Genomic DNA, 22,936 nt, shown 5'->3' with positions numbered 1-22,936 from the left:
TATAAAATTATAAGATTTTAAGATAGATGCACAAAGAAATCCCAAAATGCAGAGATAATCACCTATATTTTCAGGATCAATAGCAATATTTAACAAATCATAAAAGTTTTTGCCCATAATAGCAACTTTTTTTTTGTTTTTTTTTTTTTGAGCAGGTTTTCTACAACTAATTAACCACTCAATTTTGGCAACAGGAACTTAATACTTGAGGAAAGCATGAAGAATATTCTTAATTTTATTCAACAAAAGCAAAATTTGCATTTTTCTATATACAATCACAACTTTAATTCTGCTATTGTGTAGTGATGTAAAATCCAACATGTCGGCCGTCACAAAACAAAGAGCTTTTTAAGTTGAAAATTCTTGTAAATAAATGCCTAAATAGCGGAATTTCTATTGAAATGAAAGTAAAACAGTCCAGATTCTTGGTTAAAAGCAAAAAACGGGCAGTTATCATTCATTTTACGTAAATATTTCAAGCCAAGTTATACTATTTTATCCATTGATTTGTTTTTTCCCGTTTTAAAGTGCATGCATGTCGCTATTTTATATAATAATTACCTTGACTCCTCGACCAGATCAGTCCTGAGACACCCCTGCCTGCTTGTATGCAAAACCTCCGTCCTATTTCCACCTAAATCCAGCGTTAGAACGCAGCGTGTGTTTGAGTTTATCACAGTGAAAGCCAACTCAACGTTCTGCTTGGGTCGGCCCCCTACGGGAAGGCGTGTTGCAATGTCTGTGGGAGCTGTCTTGTCAACTGATGGTGGAGTCTATGAGTGAATTCCATGGTTCACAAATTTTCCTTTGTTTTCATTGTTTCTCTACTCTTCTCTTGAAATGTCAGTTACTTCATTTGTCATCTGTTCTTTAACTTCTTTGGATGGTAGCATTTGGTTGCATCTAGAAATCTTTTGGTCAACTTGATCTTGTCAGACTGGTTGGATCTCATTGTTTTCATTGTATCAAAAAGTTGTGTGCACGATAAAGAAACAGGACCTTCAATTGACCAAAGATTTCTTCTCAGCTTGGAGCCACTTTAGTTTTCAAAGAACAGTATATTTTTTGTAAACGCAAAGGGCATAGAAAACAAGGACCTTCTAGGCATGCACCTGTGAGCAAGAAGTCTGTGAAGATGAGGATGCAGCAACCGCAGAATCCCACTGGACTGCGCGACGTCGCCAGCGAGGGCAAGCACATGAGGCCGCACACCAGCTTGAACACGCACAACACCGACGCGCCGTCCAACGTGCCGTCCATGTCTGCGGGTAAACCAGGCGCAAAACAGGTTTTCCACTTTCACGTCCAGGGCCATCAGCTCAAAAACATCAGACGCTCTTAGATAAGTAATCATTATTTCTGCACTTGTTTCTTATATCCATCCAGTGCTTGGAGGTCGATACTTGAACTTTGTACAGTTTACCATCAGGAGAGCATAAAAACAGAAAGACTTTCACACACATAATTCAAATCCTTTCAAACTAAAATACACACATGTAAGTAAAATATACTGAAACCAGCACAGAGACTTTAAGGTGAATTGTTCGCAAACAAATTGCAGCAAAGTGAGAACATTTCAGTAGCTTGGGATGTAATACTGAGTTATATCCTGATGTCCAACCACTGCACACTGACACAACATAACACTGAAGTGAACATGGAGAGACTCATTGAAAAACATGTTTAGATTACCTGTTAGCCTTCAGAGCCGCATGTCACTGGGAGCTTCTCAACGCACTCTCTTCCTTATCCCTTCCCACCCCCTTTTTGTTGTACTAATACCCCCTCTCAACCCCTCCTCTGTTGCCTCCTGGGGCGCACCTGGAGCAGTGGCGGGCGTGGCACTGTTTGAACAGACAAGAAGGGGAACCAGTCGGGCAACTGACTGCCTCGCGAGAAAAGCGTGTCAGGACAAACAAGGTGAGAAAGAAACACAGAGGGAAGGATTTCACTTGTTCAGGCAACTGCATGTTAATACACTTAGTGGGTGCTGACCCTCAGGCCTTGTTGACTTTTATAGTCCTTGTAACTTGTTCTACCCAAGTATTATGAGAACTAACCTTTTGTACATTTTTGACCGTGTCAAGTGTTTCGTTATCATCATTTGCTGTTTATTGATTTGCGTTTTTTTAACCCACTTTCTTCAAAAAAATAAAGAGAAAAGGAATTAACTCATGGATTGTAGGTCTTTTGCCCTCAATGGCCCTAAGCAAAATAATGCAAAGGGGCCCATATTTTTGGCCCACCATTTCCTCGCAGTGTACTGTGAAACCCATACATGCAATCCAACCCATTCGTCCATATTTTGTATATTAATCAGATTTTGTTGCACTGCATACTTCAAACTTCTCACCCCAAATGGTTGTCAGTATTTACAGTAGATAGCGCCAAACCTTTTTCTAAAAGAGGAAAGAAAGAAGTTAAGGAAGAACTTTTAGTTTTTAAGCTCGTAATCAAGTATCAAAACTAACAAAAGTCAAATAAAGAAAACTGTAGTAAACAAAATAGAATATAAATTAAACAATTGTCAGATTGGGGGCCCCCTTGTGCTCAGGGGCCCTAAGCAGCTGCATAGTCTTCGTATAGGCTGGGCCGGCCCTGATGTCAAGAATTAAACTAGTTTTGCCGCATTTCCTTCATTGAAAGTGACCATTCATTAAGTCCCGCCCCCTTCATGACAGATCTTCATCTGTTCTGCCATTTCAGCGAAGAATATTTTTTATTCACGATTCCCTTTGGCTTTTGCTATCTGATACAGCGCCCTCCATAATTATTGGCACCCCTGGTTAAGCTGTGTTTTTTAGCCCCTAATATTTTTTTAATTCAAATAATATGGGACCTTAATGGAAAAAATAGAGACAAATCCAACCTTCAATACAAGTGCATTTATTCAGTGGGGAAAAAATCCCACATGAAGAAATAATTATTTGACATCAAATAATGTGTGTCACAATTATTAGCACCCCTGGTGTTAATACTTTGTACAACCCCCTTTTGCAAACAAAACAAGGTCTGGGGACTGAGATGGCCATGGGAGGAGCTTGATTTTGTGCCTGGTGAACCATTTCTGTGTAGATTTGGCCATATGTTTAGGTTCATTGTCTTGCTGAAAGACCCAGTGACGACCCATCTTCAGCTTTCGGGCAGAGGGCAACGGATTTTGATTTAAAATTTCCTGGTATTTCAAAGCATTCATGATGCCATGCACCCTAACAAGGTTTCCAGGGCCTTTGGAAGCGAAACAGCTCCACAGCATCACTGACCCATCCCAATACTTCACAGTGGGTATGAGGTGCTTTTCAGCATGAACATCTTTCGTGGCACGCCAGACCCACTTAGAGTGTTTGGTTCCAAAAAGCTCAGTCTTGGTCTCATATCAAAGCACATAGTCCCAGTTGAAGCCTTGTACAAAGTTCAACTGGGACCAAAGCACACGGTCCCAGTTGAAGCCTGGGACCGTGTGCTTTGGTCAGATGAGACCAAGATTGAGCTTTTTGGAACCAAACACTCTAAGTGGCCAATAATTAAGGAGGGCACTGTATGTTAGCCCGCTGCTAAAAGAAAAGTTTTCCTTTTTATTACAGGTTGAAAACATGTCAAGTCACCACTCAGGTAGTGGTCGTTCTTGTAGACACTAACTGTGAGGTCTTACACCTCCTTCATTCGTGAACTGATCATATTGATACTTGGTAGCTATGTAGAATGGGTCAGTATCTATTAATCCTTGGAGGCATTTTTTTCTTAAATAAAGGCTGTTTAATTCGCCAATTATGGAATTATTGGTTCCTGCATTGCTGCTACGTTACAAGTTAGCAAGTGGAGGGCATGCACGTACAGCGGTCAGCTAGTTTTTTTTTTTTTGCATTTTTGGGAGGGTAACGCATCTGTATATTTTTCACGCATCAAGGTTGAATCAATAAATTTGATAAGATGAGGGCAGAAGAGTACAGTCACAACAATGGCACACACCTTGCGTTCAAGCCTTTCGACGGGAGGGGCAAGCGGGTATGTTGCCTCTGAATGACCCTTATTTCATTTTAATACATTCACATATTTCTTTTTTATTTAAATTAGGGCTGTCAAAATTATCGCGTTAATGGGCGGTAATTATTTTTTAAATTATTCACGTTAAAATATTTGACGCAATTAACGCACATGGCCCGTTTAGATTAAAATGACAGCAGTGTAATGTCTGCTTGTTACTTGTTTTTTTGTGTTTGGCGCCCTCTGCTGGCGCTTGGGTCCAACTGAATTTATAGCTATCAGCACCATGAGTAAGAGGTGTAATTATTGACATCAACAATGGCGAGCCATTAGTTTAATTTTTCATTAAAAATTTTCAAATTTTAATAAAACGAAAACATTAAGGGGGGTTTTAATATAAAATTTCTATAACATGTACTAACATTTATCTTTTAAGAACTACAAGTCTTTCTATCCATGGATCGCTTTAAGAGAATGTTAATAATGTTAATGCCATCTTGTTGATTTATTGTTATAATAAATTAATACAGTACTTATGTACTGTATGTTGAATGTATGTATCCATCTTGTGTCTTATCTTTCCATTCCAACAATAATTTACAGAAAAATATGGCATATTTTAGAGATGGTTTGAATTGTAATTAATTATGATTAGGGCTGTCAAAATTATCGCGTTAACGGGCGTTAATTAATTTTTTAAATTAATCACGTTAAAATATTTGACGCAATTAACGCAGATGCCCCGCTCAGAGAGTTTTAAATGACAGTACACATTGAAACGCTCACTTGTTGTGTTTTATGGAGTTTTGCCGCCCTCTGCTGGCGCTTGGGTGCGACTGATTTTATAGGCATCCATGAGCATTGACTAAGTCATTATTGACATCAACAATGGCGGGCTACTAGTTTATTTTTTGATTGAAAATTTTACAAATTTTATTAAAACGAAAACATTAAGAGGGGTTTTAATACAAAATTTCTCTAACTTGTACTAACATTTTTCTATTAAGAACTACAAGTCTTTCTATCCATGGATCGCTTTAACAGAATGTTAATAATGTTAATGCCATCTTGTTGATTTATTGTTATAATAAACAAACAGTCCTTATGTACCGTATGTTGAATGTATATATCCATCTTGTGTCTTATCTTTCCATTCCAACAATAATTTACAGAAAAATATGGCATATTTTATAGATGGTTTGAATTGCGATTAATTGCGATTAATTACGATTAATTAATTTTTAAGCTGTAATTAACTCGATTAAAAATTTTAATCGTTTGACAGCCCTAATTATGATTAATTAATTTTTAAGCTGTAATTAACTCGATTAAAAATTTTAATCGTTTGACAGTCCTAATTTAAATCATTGTCTGATTAAATATTATGTTCTACTTGACATATACTTAAAAACTTTAACATATTGAATATTTCAAATATACAGTATATTTTTTTCTTTTTTTTTTGCACAACGCTCCCCCCACCCCATCTGTCTTAGCAGAGAATGATTTGATCCCACTTTGGCGCACTCAAGGCTACACTACGTACATGCCCTGAAGCGGGAAATTAAAATCTGTCATTGTTATAAACTCTAAACATGGCGTGTCATCATAAATCGGGTGCGCAGAAAAGAAAAGAAAAAATAAAAAGAGATCAAGATCAGAGGTGAATGAGAAAAAATGATGAAGTTTTTAAAAGGGGGGCAAGAAGCCAGAGAATTAGAGCTAGAGTTGGCTGTGGACGGTCATGTAGGTAAGTGAACAACAGCTGCTAAAACTGAACGTTTACATTCGTGATCACCAAAGCTCGATTTGAGTCTGTCACTGGCCGCTTGTAGCCTATTAAGCGATATGACAAGACATGCTGCTCGCGTTGAGCCGAGGAGAGAGGTGATGGGAGATCAGGGATATGTTAGCCTGTGGGGAGCAGGTGCGCGAGGCTGAACAGACTTGGGTCCGGCGGCTGGATTTATCTTGGGTTTACAACTCACTGTATATTATAGCAACAGATGTAGAGGAGGCAGGCACAGTATGTTTAGTTATACTGTTTTGTTGCTTAGCAGGCAGGCATAGCACTCCTGTGTATTATAGCAAGGGATGTGGAGGAGGCAGGCACAGTATGTTTAGTTATACTGTCTTGTTGCTTAGAAGGTAGGCATAGCACTCTCAGTTGTATTGTTTTGTAGCCTACTTGGGACAATAGATGGAAATAGTTTGTTTGCATTGTGTCACATCACATTACGGTCTGTTAAATTTAACTGTCCATCTCAAATTAAATAATTGAAAAATTTACACTGTCATTGCTTGCAAAGTATTAAAAATACTGCAAATGTCGTTGTGACAAGCCAGGGGTGGGGCGGGGGGTCCCTATAATGTTCTCTTGTCCCCGGGCCCCTGCAAGTCTGTTGACAGCCCTGCTTGAGTTAGCTATGATTCATTTTAGTTCAATGCAGAGCTGTCAGTGTTGTTAATCTTACTGAAAAAAAGTAATTAATTATAGTTACAAATTACTTCTCCCAAAAAGTAATTGCGTTAGTAACTCAATTACCTGAATGTAAGAGTAATTAGTTACTTGGCAAAGTAATTGGTGATAATTACTTTTTTTTTTCCCCTCAAAAAAAAAAAAAAAAACATTGGCCACACTATGTGAAGTTTTTTGTGAAGGTTTTTGGTACAATTGGCCCGAGCCCAATTCTTTACCCTAATTTACCCTTTACCCTGAATCAACTGTTAAAAGTTGTTAAAATTGCTCCCATTATTGCATTAGTTCCCTTCTCTCTACTTTCGACATATGAAAATTTTAAAACTGTTTCATTATTTAAAGATAGATTCAAGTCAAGATTCTGCCTATTTAGAAGTATTGTAGATAAAAAGTTACTTAGGTTCGCTAGGAAGGTTCTCTACAAGAGAGCCGTCCTAAAAAGTCTACTGCTTTAAGATGGCGGCTGTCTACTAACTCATTTAGTGCCATGTCTGTCATTTTGCATCTAGTTATATCTATGTACAGTGCATGTGATATCTACCATGTCTACCATATCTACCATAACACGCGGGCGTAGTTTGTACTAGCTATCGGCTACAACATGTATTATTGGAGCTACCTAGCATCGCGTTTGCTCGGCGTCACAACTTTCTTGTCTCCTCCCTACTCCTGCTCTGCTCTGCCGTCTCGGTGAGTCCGTTTCCCTCAGACTTTTCGACCAATATAGTAACGCATAGTAACGCATGCCTTTCCGTCCTCAGTAACGGTAACGGCGTTGCCAAGATGAGAAAAGTAATTAATTAGATTACCCACTACTGAAAAAAATAACGCCGTTAGTAATGCCGTTATATTGTAACGCCGTTATTAACAACACTGGTAGTAACGTGTTACATTTACTCCTTTTCATTTACTTGTGTAACTTTTTTGAAAAAAATGTACTTCTAAGAGTAGTTTAAGTAGCGTAGTAGGCTATACTTTTCACTTTTACTTGAGTTGATTTGTGAGGAAGAAACATTACTCTTACTCCGCCACTTTGGGCTACACTAGTCGTTACATTTCTCCTCTTTATTCGACACATTAGATTTTCTTTTTTTTTTGCCAGAGTGGCGCAACAGTGGCGCTATCAGTTTCACTAACAGACGTTGCAACAATAATCACATGACTCCATTATACCAATGAGACTCAAGCTTGCTGTTCTATGATCACGCCGACCTGTTCAATCACGTGGCGTCTTTAAGGCACTGTAAGAAATTCAATATTTGACATAGAGCGCTGCCGTTAACATGACTTGAAAGCGCAAGTTGAACCTCTCTCCTAGTTTTTATTTGGCACTGCTTAACCACAGAAAACCGTAATATGATCATTTTAAGTTTCAAAATAGGGAGTATGTTTTCCCCACTAGAGGGCACTCATGCTGTTTGGACAAATGATGCTTCATTTCTGTATTTTTTCTCTCTCGCTGGAATCCAATGATTTTTTTGGGGGGTACTTCTTTGGCTTAATATGGTTATGTAATAGGATATATAGTCTTATTCAAAGTACAGTATTAGCAGTTTGTACAGATAAAAAAAAAAAAACATTGTTTTTAAAAAGAAAATCAAACATCATAAGCAGTTGCCCACAATGTTACTCATTTCTTGAGTATTCTTTTGACCAAATACTTTTTTATTTGTACTTGTGTACATTTTTGGATGACTACTTTTACTTTTGTGATATATTTTTTAAATTGCGCTACTCTTACTTGAGTAAATTTTTTTGCTACTCTACCCACCTCTGATTAAATGTGCTCACAACAATGGTTGTCGCAAAAGCCAATATAGACACAGCTGCAACACAGGGAGCAAGTGAAAGTAATATTACATACACAAGGGGCTGGTGCATTTATGCTATATTTAATACTTAGAAGGGACTAGGGATGCAACTATTGATTATTTTAGTAGTCGATTAATTGATGAACTAGTTAGTTTGAGTAATCGAGTAATCGGATAAGGAACATAAAAAATTAAAATACCTGAGCTGAGTCTCATAGAGTATAAAAAAAAAAATCAGGATCTAAGTACAATAGAACAATTGACTAACTTACATAGCAAAAGACCACTAGCTTAAATGCTGCTTAAACGCTAACTTTTTTATAAAACTTTTTTGTTTTTTTACAATGCTCTTAAATGGTTCAAACACATATTCCCACAAAAAAACTGCTAAATATACCTATAAATTAAATTATGAATGCATGCATGAATGCTATTTAAAAGTGCACACTAAAGACCTTAAACACTTTTTTGAGCAAATGACTTTTTTATTTTAAAAAAATACTAACAATTATTATTATTTTTAACAATTATTCATCATTATTGTATTTTTTTATAATAATAAATAGGACAGAATGGATTGGACGTCTAGTGTTGTCAATGGCTTTTGAATAGCTGGATGTCCACTATGGTGACCACTGTCCCTGAAAGAGTTAATAATAGCTTTGATCCAAGAAACATCAAATCCTTCCCAATATAAATCACGATGTCTGTGAGACGTTGCAGCAGCGCCCCCTGCTGCTTTTCCCTACACGTGCACATCAGGCCAGCTAGCGCTCGTTCACGCGTTTGATTTCTCCCAACATGGAGGAAGCGCGTTCACGCTCCCCAAAAAAGCCCCCCCAAAACACGGTGGCATAAAATGGGTTAAAAGAGGGAAAAAATAGAGAAAGGGGGAGTAAAAAAATAATCTAGGTGGAATTGTTGCTAGGGTTCTGCTGGCCGTCGTGCAGGAGGACCCAGAAGTGAACGGAGGGGCGACCCGGAAGGTTTCGAGTCCACTCGACTGCAAAACGACACGAAAAAGAAGAAGACGGACGAGCCTGCCTCGGGTTCTGGACGTGGTTCCGGCAGGTAAGAAGAACCTTCGCGTGTAACCCTTTTTTTCCCCGTGGCGTGTTCCACGCGCCCCTTCCGCAAGTCGTTCTAAAACTAAGTTGCCATTTAAACCTAAAAAAAAAATAAACCGAACCCAAACCGAACCACGCGTGCACGACATTGCGTCCAATGTGCACGAATGTTCCATTTGTTGTTGTGTGCGGAGGAGGCGTGCTGATGCATCCTCACATCCTCCATGAAGAAGAAGACATTGACGTGTTTGTTCGAGGAAGTGTCAATGTTTTTTTTCCCCCCTTCAAGCCGGGATATTTAAAGCTGCAAAATGCTCGGCTGTGACGACGGCGCCCACCGCTCCGCTCGCCAAAATCCAAAGCGAGAAAGAGGCTGCCATTTTTGTTTGCCTTTTGTCTCATTTTGGAGGAAAAGCAGACGAGCAGGAAAAATGAGAGAAAAGGGAAAGAGTGGCTGCCGCAACTCGAAAGCAGCACAATGCAACATCGCCTCCCGTTATTGGCGTTGTTATTAATAATCATAATGACGGCCTCTCGAGAAGTCATCTCGCTTTAAATCATCATTATGACTGCAGATGATGATGTTGGATTGTACAACAGCAACCCAAAAACAAGCAGATAGTTTGTTTTTTGTATTTTTTTCTTTTTTTACAGGCCTTGATTTTTTTTTTTTTTTTTTTGGGGGGAAATAAAAGTTTGACCTTTTTGTTTTTATTAGTATTGTTTTTTTTTTTTTTTACATTATGCACTTTTTAAGCAAGGGCGTAGGTTTGCATAGGGACAGTAGGGACATAACACTACCAACTTTTCAGGATGCTCAAATTGTCTCCACTAACTTTTAATCAACCTTATTTGCGTTATATAATGACATTAGTTTTAAAGGTAATTTAGATTGTATCCCAGTATGTTGTAATGATAGAATTGACACTGCCATTATTAAGTGAATTACAGTACTTTCATTATGTTCACACTTAGGGGCCGTTTACAAGGTAACTCTCCGAGAATATGAAAAATTTCAATTTTGCATTTATATGGGCCCGTCTCCTTTCGAACAATGTCGAAATTTCGCATGAACACTATGTAGTATTTAGGGGTGGGAATCTTTGGGCACCTAACGATTCAATTACGATTTAGAGGCTACGATTCGATTATAAATCGATTATTAATGACCCCCCCCCCCCCCCCCCCGCTATTATCTGCTTTTAATGTTTTGTACATTAGTTACAAAAACTAAAAAAAAAAAAAAAAAGCCTCGCAGGCTTAAATAAACGCCTATTTCAGTATCAAGTTAACAGTTAAAAACAATAAATAATATACTCAAATCTCCATTCTGTATCAGCAACTTTAAACTACATTCAATTAATTTAATGTTGTGAATCAACCGTTAAAATTGCTCCCGCTATTCCATTATTTCCCTTTTGTCTACTTTCGACATGTGAAAGTTTTAAAACTATTTTAAAGGTAGATTCAAGTCAATATTTTACCAATTTAGGAGTATTTTAGATAAAACGTTAATTAGGTTCGCTTGGAAGGTTCGCTACAACAGCCTTGCAGGGAAATCTACTGCTTTAAGATGGCGGCCGTTTACTAACGCCTGCATCTAGCTTTCTGTACATGTGCTGCTAACGCCACCGAGTCAATTTGAATCTAGTGCTATATAAAAATGATATCTACCGTAACATTATGTGGACGTACTTTGTAGCAGCTGTCGGCAGCAGTCAGGTATGTTGTTGTTTTTTTATCTCGCGGCATGAGTTGAACTAGAGCCGTGAGTTGAGCATTGGCATTACCCGAGGGGCCGGGTAATGACAAGCATGATGTTTAGCTACTCTCGCTCCGTTCCTCATTGCGTCCTGAAGACCGCGCGGCACGTTGAGTGTGTTTTACTTCCGCTTTTCCTTGACATATTTCAATAATCGGAATTTGGATGTTTGTGAATCATTCTCGAATCTTCCAGGGCCGAATCGCGAATAATCTAAGAATTGGAAATGTCGCACACCTCTAGTAGTATTCATGCCAGGCCCTATGGGGCAGTGCAGATTTACAAGGCAACAGCGAATGATGCACTTTGACCCCACCAAGTTCCTCAACCCGGAAAAAAATATGCCCGCCCACTCGAAGCTATGGCATTTTTCTTTTGTTCAAAAACGCACAAAAATGGAAACATTCAACATATTTAATTTAAAAATATTATTAAAACAGTAAATTAAAGCTGACATTCAGGTATATGTACTGTTTTTTATGTTTAGTAGCACCGCTGCGCATGGCCAATGTGACGTGTACGAGTGCTGACGTTATCGGCGCGGTCTCGCGCCACGGGAGCCTTTGATATGCATGCGGAGCAAGCCCCCTTAATCCCCCGCAATCGAATTCTTCCACTTTTGAGGCAGGATTCAGAATTTTTCGTCTTTGCTGACACCATATGCACGTGAGGCCATTCCGCTACTCAGTCATTGCGTCTTTGTGTCACAGTCGCCAGCATTAGAACATGTATAGAGAACTAGATGCAAAATGACAGGCTTCCCAGCGTTAGTAAACAGCCGCCATCTTGAAGCCAGTTGACTTTTCCAGAAGGTTGTGTTGTAGCGAACCTAATGAACTTTTTATCTAAAATACTCCTAAATCGGCAAAATCTTGACTTGAATTATCTTTAAATGATGAAACAGTTTTAAAACTTTGACAAGTAGACAGAAGGGAAATTATGGAATAATGGAAGCCATTTTAACAAATTTAATGGTTGATTCACAACTTTGAATTAACTGAATGTAGTTTAAAGCTGCTGATACAGAACGGGGACTTGAGTATTTTATTTACTGTTTTAAACTGTTAACTTGATAATGAAATATTACTTTGGTTTAGCCTGAGAGGATTTTTGAACAATTTGGGAACTAGTGTACAAAACATTAAAAGCGGGTGGGGGTGGGTACGTCAATATTCGATTTATAATCGAATCTGAGCCTCCGAATCGTAATCGAATCGTTAGGTGCCCCAAGATTCCCACACCTAATGTCTTCTACTGTTAACGTTAATAAAACTTTAAGAAATGTAGTGAACTAAGGTTTACCCCCTTCATTTTCATTTTATGTATGTGGTCTTAAAGCAGCCCAAAGGAGCTTTCATTTTTTGTTGAGTTTGGCTGTGCTTGTGGACAAAAATAGTAGTTTTACCTGAAGGAAGGTTCTATTTTTATTTATTTTCATTATTCCCTGCCTAAGAATTTTTTTTTGTCATATTTATTTTATTTAGACAGACAATTCTGAATGGTAATAACTAATAAGACATTTTTATTTTTTTGCCTTCATGAATAGTAAAGGGATGATTATAAAGTTTGTATTTCTTGTGTATGTTACTATAATTTGTGTTCTAATATTGCAATTTAAGTTTGCTAATAAAACCCAGACATTTATTCTGGAAGTTTTCAAAATGTTTCTTTTCTTAGTTTTTGAAAACAAAGGTTTGAATCTAACAGTGTATCACCTGAACCAATACATATGCACTGCAAAAACTCACCTCATTAAAACTTGGAAGATAAAAAATTCCATTGTTTTCAGTGTAAATCTACTAGAAATAAGTGAAATTATCTGCCAGTGCTTCAAGTCAATTTTGCTCACTTAGATTTCTTGATATAAGAAATAATAACTAGCTGAAAATAAGCTTAAAAGACTTTTGTAAGCAAAAAGCTTGTATATTTCATCTTTAAAAAACTTGTTTGTCAAAAATGTTCTTGATTCAAGAATGGATATTGTTCAAAACATTTTTTGAAACCTTTTTTTGCTTGAATTGGGTGAAAAATGACCAACTTTTAGATGTATGGTCTTAACAAGAACAAATAGTAATATTTAACTAAAGTAAGTGGAAGAATCTGACGCATTTATCTGTTAACTAGCCTTTTACACTCAAAACAAGATGGAGAAAATTATTCAACTTGATTTAAGAAAAATTATCAGATTAAGAAGTTTTAAAATTGCAGTGTGAAAGTTAGTATAAATCAATACAGATTTATTTTGCATTAATCATTTAGCCTATCAAATAATTCATTTCATATTAGTGGGAAATCTATTCACCAAATCTGTTTAGTCTTAGTAATGTCCCGTCCCCATCAAAAAATGTACATGCAGGTTATGCTATTATAATGTCCCTACCAATATTGAGACCAAACCTACGCCCCTGCTTTTAAGTAAAACTCCGCAAACACGAGTAACAAATTAGTGTTTTCGTTTTAGCTTTTCACATTTTTCTTTCTTTTACCTTTCATTTGTTATCATATATTTTGGTGTTTTATTATAGATACGTGAAAATAATTTTCTTGTTTTACTTTCGGTCACCCTTTTATTATTTTGTATCATGTGTCATCCTATTTGTCATTTATTTCATTTTTATTTGTTGTTTAACTCCTCATTTTTGTTTTACTTTTTAAAAACTATTTGCCATTTCCATAGACATCAGGTTTTTAGATTATGGGATGGTTTTTGAGCATTTCAATTTAATCTTTTATTTATTTATTTTTTACAAAAGTTTTCACAATGTTTTTAGTTGTTGTTCAGCCTTAAATGATTTTTTTCTATTTCACTCTTTGTTTTTGGTCTATTATTTTTATACATAAATAAATATAACTAAAATGAGATTTTCTGCTTCTGCCTTTGATGAGCTTTCCAGAACTGCAATGATATTTGAAATCCAATCAAAATTGGAAATCAATTAATTTCCCATTCGATTTTAGGAAATTCAGGATCATAAGATATGATTAAATGGCCCAAGGGGTCACATGGCATCAAAAGTTCTTAGCAGCCACCCATTATCTAAAAAGATTGACTTTTGACCCTCGTTTTGATCGTTAATGGAAAATTAGCACTACCACCATGTCGCCAGGGGGTTTTCATTTAGACGGTGATATCTGTAATATTGTTGATCAAGGGTGTATGCTGTCAACTTGCCACATCGCCATTGGCAAATTGAAATGGCGTGTGGGGAGGAAAATATTTTCCATTCTCGCCACATTGGCAAAAAGTAAATTTGGCAGATGGAAGTCGCCCGCTGTCTGCATTGACACATGGAACAGTCTCATAATACACACTGCCAGTATCGCATATGATTACAGTATAAACAGACACACTTAACACGCTGGAGTTAACTCTAGTAGCTGGTGGGAAACGTTCATCACGTGTTTACTAACCTTTCATTTTGTATAAATGCAAAATCATATTGGAGGTATTGCCTCCTCGGCAAACACCTTCCTCAAACATGTTGGCCCTCCTCTTTTAAGACGCGGCCGTCTAGAACTTTTCTGTAGCCAAAGTAGTCCAATACCAGCGATTTCGTTTTCTTCGATGGGGGAAAAAGTTCAGGAGTTTCACCACCTCCACCCATCGTGTACCACAGCTGACTCACTGACAGTGAGCATCAACCAGTGGGGGAGGGTTGAGCCTTGCAGGTGCAAGCGAGGGATTTCTCCATGCATTTTTGGGACATAATGAATTGCTAATACCTTAGACACAGTATGACGGAAAATTTTTGTGGTTTTGAAACCTTGACATTTTCGTACCACGGTATACCTTGAAACCGGTAATCTTCACATGTCTACTTACATACTGTATGCCAGTATATAAGGAGAGTTAGCATTTAAAGTCATTGCTATCAGAAACGCCAATGAAAAGTATGATGGGAGGACGGGGGGAGGAGCAACATTTTGAGTACTGCCCGCCCCCAGCCACTACTGAGTTTTAATTAACTTTCCAATGATTGTAAGGTTGATAATTCTGCGATATAGGTGAAGATGAATTTTTGCATGATTAAATCCTATGAGAATCAATGAGCAAACTGTAATAAGTGCTTAAAAAAAATCAAAAAAGTTCATAATTTCCATATATAAAATGTAGATTTATGCATCTCATACAGTATCACTTTCAAGGATGTTTATAGACCTGTTTAACGCAAACAAAATAAATACTGAAATTATTGATCATTAAATAATTTCTTTCTCCTATGACATTATCATTGTAGACTAATCATTTTGACAACGGAACACGACGAATCACACAACACCACATACAAATAATGCAAAGCTTTGATTTAGAGTTGCTAATTCACAGAAAGGATCCCTCATGTTCAGTTCACATCGATGATTATTCATGGATCAGTTCAACAATTCGTATTGTGTCAAAATTCCATGATAATGCTTAGCTGAGACTGCCCACTTTCTACACGCTGTAAAAATGTCCACATTTACAAATCTTTCAACGTTTAGTCAACTTTCGGGTTCAATAAGAGTTAACCTAACTGTCAAGCGCTGCCCTCATAAAAGCTTTTCCCCAGTTTCAGAGAAAAAAATTAAAAATGAGGTGATCAGGTGGTTTATTACTTACATCATGTAATATTGCTGTGACCAACTACACTCAAATGCGGTTAGAATATTTTTGTACTGTTTAGCCACATTGGCTAAGATGTTTCGTGGCCCAGTGCCAACCCCGTGGTTGCTTCTTAACAAACATTTTTTTAATAATTATAATTATTAATCTATTTTCATTTTTTTTAAAGCTATTTCCTCAAGGCCCATGATGTGTCTGTTTACAAAAGCAGACACAAACACAACTTTAGGTTTCAAACAAAATGAAGGTATCTGAAGGTATGAGAGTTAATTCTAATACATCCACCTCTCAAAAATTCAATACGCATATTACCATTAGAGGGTGTCATATTTTGACACGGCGAGAAGCATCTGCATTCAATAGAATCGCTCACGTTTAATCATGAATTAATATTTTTCCAAATGGTTGGAGCCGCCAAGGTTCTATAGTCCTCGTTTTTCGTAAGGGACCAACTGAGATTCCTTTCAAAATACTTTTGTTAAGTTCTCTACTTTCATGTCCCGCTAGCCCAAAGTTGAAATTGTTGCCAGACAGTATGAAAAAAAATGTGGGCCCATTTTTACCGATTGAAATTACACCATCAAGCAACCCTCCAGCACAAAACCCGTCAAACTTTGTGCAGCCACTTTTTGCACTCCATCCTATAATAAAGCGTTGAATTTTCAGATTAAAAAACCATTAAATGAATATCCTACCTGAATGCCTTGAAAATGGCTTCAATTGCAGGGTTTCCCCCAGAAACCTCGCAAAGCCTGGTTGCAGAGTACCGTAAACCCCCTTTTTTGGGGATAAAAAATAGAATTAAAAAAAAAAATAAGTCAACAGAAATTCTAAAATTATGACAATTATGTGTGATTATAAAACATTTATTAAAATACTTAAACATACAGTGCCCTCCATAATTATTGGCACCCCTGAAAAAGATGTGTTTTTTAGCTTCTAATAATGTTTTTTTATTCAAATAATATGGGACCTTAATGGAAAAAAAGAGAAAAATCTAACCTTCAATAAAAGTGCATTCATTCAGTGGGGGAAAAAATCCCACATAAAGAAACAATTATTTGACATCAAATAATGCGTGTCACAATTATTAGCACCCCTGGTGTTAATACTTTGTACAACCCCCTTTTGCCAACAAAACAAGGTCTGGGGACTGAGATGGCCATGGGAGGAGCTTGATTTTGTGTCTGGTGAACCATTTCTGTGTAGATTTGGCCATATGTTTAGGGTCATTGTCTTGCTGAAAGACCCAGTGACATCCCATCTTCAGCTTTCGGGCAGAGGGCAACAGATTTTGATTTAAAATGTCCTGGTATTTCAAAGCATTCATGATGCCATGCACCCTAACAAGGTTCCCAGGGCCTTTGGAAGCGAAACAGCCCCACAGCATCACTGACCCACCCCCATACTTCACAGTGGGTAATCTTGTTCTCAATCTTGGTCTTATCTGACCAAAGCACACAGTCCCTGTTGAAGCTTGGGACCGGGTGTATTTTTGTGTGAGACCAAGATTGAGCTTTTTGGTAACAAACACCACGAATGATGCGCATGCTGAAAAGCACCTCATACCCACTGTGAAGTATGGGGGTGGGTCAGTGATGCTGTGGGGCTGTTTCGCTTCCTAAAGTCCTGGGAACCTTGTTAGGGTGCATGGCATCATGAATGCTTTGAAATACCAGGACATTTTAAATCAAAATCTGTTGCCCTCTGCCCGAAAGCTGAAGATGGGTCGTCACTGGGTCTTTCAGCAAGACAATGACCCTAAACATATGGCCAAATCTACACAGAAATGGTTCACCAGACACAAAATCAAGCTATTCCCAAAGTATTAACACCAGGGGTGCTAATAATTGTGACACACATTATTTGATGTCAAATAATTTTTTCTTTATGTGGGATTTTTTCCCCACTGAATGAATGCGCTTGTATTGAAGGTTGGATTTTTCTCTTTTTTCCATTAAGGTCCCATTTTATTTGAATAGAAAAAAAAATATTAGAAGCTAAAAAACACATATTTTTCAGGGGTGCCAATAATTATGGAAGGAGGGATTGCCACGTAGTTCTTTAGTCCCTTGTGGCGTAAACAAAACGCAGCAAGGTAACATCGGATGGGTCAGAAAGACTGATATTCTTGCAATACGTACTTTTTGCTCAATTTCTCCCAGAAAATGATTGCAATTACAAACGCTTTGTTAGTAATATGTTCATTTATTTTGGGCTGGATAAAAGTATTGGTAGCCTCAGCCTAATACTTGGTAGCACAACCTTTAGACAAAATAACTTCGAACAACTGCTTCTGGTATCCATCAATGAGTTTCTTACAATACTCTGTTGGAATTTTAGACCACTCTTCTTTGGCCAACTGCTCCAGTCATCCATCAATGAGTTTCTTACAATACTCTGTTGGAATTTTAGACCACTCTTCTTTGGCCAACTGCTCCAGGTCTCTGAGATTTGAAGGGTGCCTTCTCTAAACTGCCATTTTCAGATCTCTCCACAGATGTTGTATGGGATTCAGGTCTGAGTTCAAGTCTCCAGTGCTTTCTCTCAAACCATTTTCTAGTGCTTTTTGAAGTGTGTTTTGGGTCATTAACCTGCTGGAAGACCCATGACCTCCGAGGGAGACCCAGTTTTCTGACACTGGGCCCTACATTATGCTGCAAAATCTGTTGGTAGTCTTTAGACTTCATATCATAATGCCATGCACACGGTCAAGCAGTCCAGTGCCAGAGGTAGCAAAGCACCCCCATAATATCAGGGAACCTCCGCCATTTTTGACTGTGGGGACCGTGTTCTTTTCTTTGAAGGCCTCGTTTTTTTTCCCTGTAAACTGTGTTGATGCCTTTTCCCAAAAAGCTCTACTTTTGTCTCATCTGACCAGAGAACATTCTTCCAAAACATTTTTGGCTTTCTCAGGTAAGTTTTGGCAAACTCCAGCCTGGCTTTTTTATGTCTCTGGATCAGAAGTGGGGTCTTCCTGGCTATCCTACCATAGAGTCCCTTCTCATTCAGACGCCGAAGGATAGTACGGGTTGACACTGTTCAGACTGTAGGACAGCTCGAACTTGTTTGGATGTTAGTCGAGGTTCTTCATGCACCATCCGCACAATATTTTGTTGAAATCTCTCGTCGATTTTTCTTTTCCGTCCACATCTAGGGAGGTTAGCCACAGTGCCATGAGCTCTACCCTTATTGATGACATTGCGCACGGTAGACACAGGAACATTCAGGTCTTTGGAGATGAACTTGTAGCCTTGAGATTACCCATGCTTCCTCATAATTTTGCTTCTCAAGTCCTCAGGCAGTTCTTTGGTCTCCTTTCTTTTCTCCATGCTCAATGTGATACACACAAGGATACAGGAAAGAGGTTGAGTCAACTTTAATCCATTTTAACTGGCTGCAAGTGTGGTTTAGTTATTCCCGCCACCTGTTATGTGCCACAGGTAAGTAACAGGTGCTGTTAATTACACAAATTAGAGAAGCATCACATGATTTTTCAAAGGGTGCCAGTACTTTTGTCCGGCCCATTTTTGGAGTTTTGTGTAAAATGATAATGATTTTTTTTTTTTCCCCATTCTCTTTTGTGTTTTTTCATTGCAAGCAAAATAAATCAAAATATTGCTACCAAAGCATTCGTAATTGCAATCATTTTCTGGGAGAAATTGACAGAATTGCAGGGGTGCTAATACTTTTGGCCAGCACTGTATTGTTGCAAGTTGTCGAGATTTCTGCATACATGATGACACGAATCACTTTTAAATTATTCGTTCACTGCCACTGACGACGATAGACGTCCAATGCATTTTGACTAGAAGGGCTGACAGTGCATTCTGGAACGGAGAAGCTGTCAGCCCTCCCAGTCAAAATGCATTGGACGTGTATCACCGTCAATGGCAGCCAACTTGGAATTTTGCATGTAAGGGTAATCACTCAGTGCATTTGATTCCGCTCTAAACGGATTTTTTCCCCCCAATGTGGTCCGTATATGCTCAACGTAATTTCTGTACACACAAATGATCTCTTCTTTTTTTCTCCTGGCCGTTTTTCAGGCTTTTGGAGAGATTTTTCATTGCGTACTTTGGCACACTTTCACCATTCCTGCCTGTGTTTGTTTTAGCTGAGGCATAACACTGGTCCGCGTACGGCAGCCAAGAGCAACAAAAAAAATCGACTCTGTACACCCCCTTTTCACCCCCTAAATATTTGTCTAATGATGGTGGGTGGAGGGGATCGCTTTCACCTACTACGAGCTCGTCTAACTTGCGGGAACTACGCGACACTTTTCAAATGACAAACACTTTATACTGTAAGTATACTATAGTTTGTTCAGGCTGCACAACTTTAGGACAGTTGTTGTTTTTTGCAGAGGCACAAAATGTACCATAAGAATACAAACTGTCATCATGCTCAATTTTGTATCCATGACAACGGAGGTTTTTTAAGTGGAGTGATTGAAAAATAAAAGTTCTATTAAGCCGTTTGTCAGAATGACTTTTTTTTTTTTTTTTTTTTTTTTAAATCCCAATGGAACATTTCACATGCGCATCCCAGAAGAAAAAATGAAAAAAATGGTACAGTTACTCTGAGCAGTTTTACTTAGAATTTAAAAAAAAAAAAAAAAAAAAAAACCTGACAAAAGGTGAAATCGGTGCTTTTATTTTTTTGTTATTTTTAATTTTTATTTTTAAAAACTTTTTTAATTTTGTAAAATTGCAAATAAATAATATTGTTTTTACTTATTGGTATTTTTATGATATTATTCACTTCATTCAATTTATTAACATCATGATTATTTTTTATGTCATTTTATTTCCATTGTTTTGGATTTACCCCTCTCCTTTTTTTTTTTTAATTTTTTTTTTTTTTAAACCAAGATTAGATTTGTTGCTGTCTCCGCTCCAATTTTCATCTTTTGTACTGCACATTTTTTAAATGGTGAAAAGTTGACCTGAGATGAGTTCAAAGATGGAACGCATGACCACCGTGCACCTTCTGCCTGTGATTTTTTTCATTGTTTAGAAATTCACATGCTCACTTCTCAGAATGCCAACACTCAATTATTTTAAATGCTAAAAAATGAATTTTAATCACAAAAAATAGTGACTAGGTTATTATTTGTTTGGCTGACCTTATTATGGCTGCTGTATTTCCCAGTCAGTCGTTGAGCTCAAAGTCTGTGTCTGCACTGATAACAATTTGACAGTGAGGCCCTAAACAAGAGCATCGCTCACGTGACTACGTATCTAACAACAGACATGGATGCCTTGTCTTAAAAATGTCTTCCTCACTTTGTTTGTGGTAGCTATGTAACTGGACCTCTATGTCCTACTTCCTATTGTATTAGATGTGCACACAAGCGGTCAAGGGTCAAAATGATGGGTGGTGATTAGAAGTCAACCAATATGTGATTTTCAAAGGCTGATACTAATTTAAAAAAAAAAAAAAAAAGACTGCTGATTGCCGATGTCTAAACCTGATTTTTTAAGCTGATATTTGATGATATTTGTTGATTACACTTCACTATATAAATGTATTCATTCATTCATCTTCCGAGCCGCTTATCCATATTAGAAATTTAACAAACCAAATGCAGCAGTTAGATTAAAAACAAAACGCCTACAATAAAATCAAAACAGTAACCTGTTTACAAATGGTAGTAATGAAAGTACTCGGTTTAAACCATTTGAAGTTTCTTAATTTCACAAAATAACTCCACGAGTTTGATTTATTCATCTTTATTATTTTTTAAGGGTCCATATATTTCTTGTGGATTGTAAGATACAGAAAATACACTCAACATACGACTTGCATTCATTGTTACCACAAAATCCACAGAGTAGCCAATGCAAGCTGTTACATACAACGAATAGCTTTAGCAGTTAGCGGTTAGCATTTGTAGTTTTAGCAAATGGGTGACACTAAATTAGCTTGGGTAGCATAATATTCATACATGTCAACCCGAGGCCGTTGGCAAGCTTACAAGTAGTGATTTATGCCCTTACAAATTAGTGACTAATCTTACAACATTGTATATAGCGTGCAATATGAAACAAAAATAAAACTCATTTTTTAAAATAATATGAATTTATTGGTAATATTGTAGCATATAACCTGGTGCAATCAAAGAACAATTATCTTCAGCTACATCATGATTACTAAAATTTAACAGTGACTTTTGTTATGATTGTATGTAGCACTTTTGGCAATTTCTATCATGTGTTGATGGCTGCACTTCATGGCACTTCAGCTCGCAATTCAGGTTGACTTGAAGGTAGTTCGTTAGTGTGTCCAATTATAAATTAAAAAGGTCAATTGATGAAATAAACTTAACGATGCAATCTTTGAGTCAGGGAACATTTCTTTTGCCAATTCTGAGAAGTGATAAGAAATAGTTGCAGGCAAATTGTGTTCGGCAACAAATTGGCAAAATAAAATCTCCGCTTTCGTCACTTTTTATTCTGCAGACTTCATCTTTGTGACCAGTGTTGTTAATTTTACTTTTAAAAAGTAATTAATTACAGTTACAAATTACTTCTCCCAAAAAGTAATTGAGTTAGTAACTCAGTTACCTAAATGTAAGAGTAATTAGTTACTTGACAAAGTAACTGGTGTTACCTTTCATGTTTTTTTTATTTATTTTATTTTATTTTTTCATTTTTTCAACAAAAAACAACAAAAAACATAGTAACCTTTGCTATGTTTGGAAGTCATTTAATGTTGTGAATCAACTGTTAAAGTTGTTAAAATTGCTCCCATTTTTTGCATTAGTTCCCTTCTGTCTACTTTCGACATGTGGAAGTTTTAAAAGTATTTCATCATTTAAAGACAGATTCAAGTCAAGATTTTGCCGATTTAGGATTATTTTAGATAAAAAGTTACTTAGGTTCGTTTGGAAGGTTCACTACTACAGAGCCTTTCTGAGAAGTCTAAAATGGTGGCTGTTTACTAACACAGCCAAGTCTGTCATTTCGCATGTAGTTCTATATGCATGTGATATCTAGGCGTAGATTGTAGGCTGTCGGCTACAGTCAGGAAATATTGGAGCTGCCTAGCCTTGCATCGCGTTTGCTACAGCGTCTCAACAAACACTCTTCTCTCACCGTATCTCTTGACTTTTCTCACGTCATTCAACCAACATAGTAACGCACATAGTCTCGTTGCTGAAACAGTGACAAAATCTGAACGGAGAAAAAAAAAACGTAATTCACAAAAACACACACATTTAAAAAT

General features: G+C 37.3%; 1 protein-coding gene across 2 annotated transcripts in view; it reads left to right on the top strand.

The window, feature by feature from the left end:
- Positions 1–391: 391 nt before the first annotated feature.
- Positions 392–22,936, top strand: part of znf362a (zinc finger protein 362a) — a 37,747-nt gene continuing 15,202 nt past the window's right edge. The window contains exons 1-3 of one of the 2 annotated variants that reach the window (XM_057846430.1): positions 392–1,288; positions 1,831–1,920; positions 9,203–9,345. In XM_057846430.1, coding sequence (XP_057702413.1) covers positions 1,136–1,288; positions 1,831–1,920; positions 9,203–9,345 — 386 coding nt within the window. In that variant the 5' untranslated portion in view covers positions 392–1,135. The remainder of the gene's footprint in view (positions 1,289–1,830; positions 1,921–9,202; positions 9,346–22,936) is intronic. The other variant, XM_057846429.1, reaches the window with a different exon arrangement.

The sequence above is a fragment of the Corythoichthys intestinalis genome, chromosome 9, assembly GCF_030265065.1.
Source record: "Corythoichthys intestinalis isolate RoL2023-P3 chromosome 9, ASM3026506v1, whole genome shotgun sequence".
NCBI lineage: Eukaryota > Metazoa > Chordata > Actinopteri > Syngnathiformes > Syngnathidae > Corythoichthys > Corythoichthys intestinalis.
This window is presented reverse-complemented; position numbering and strand designations above follow the sequence as displayed.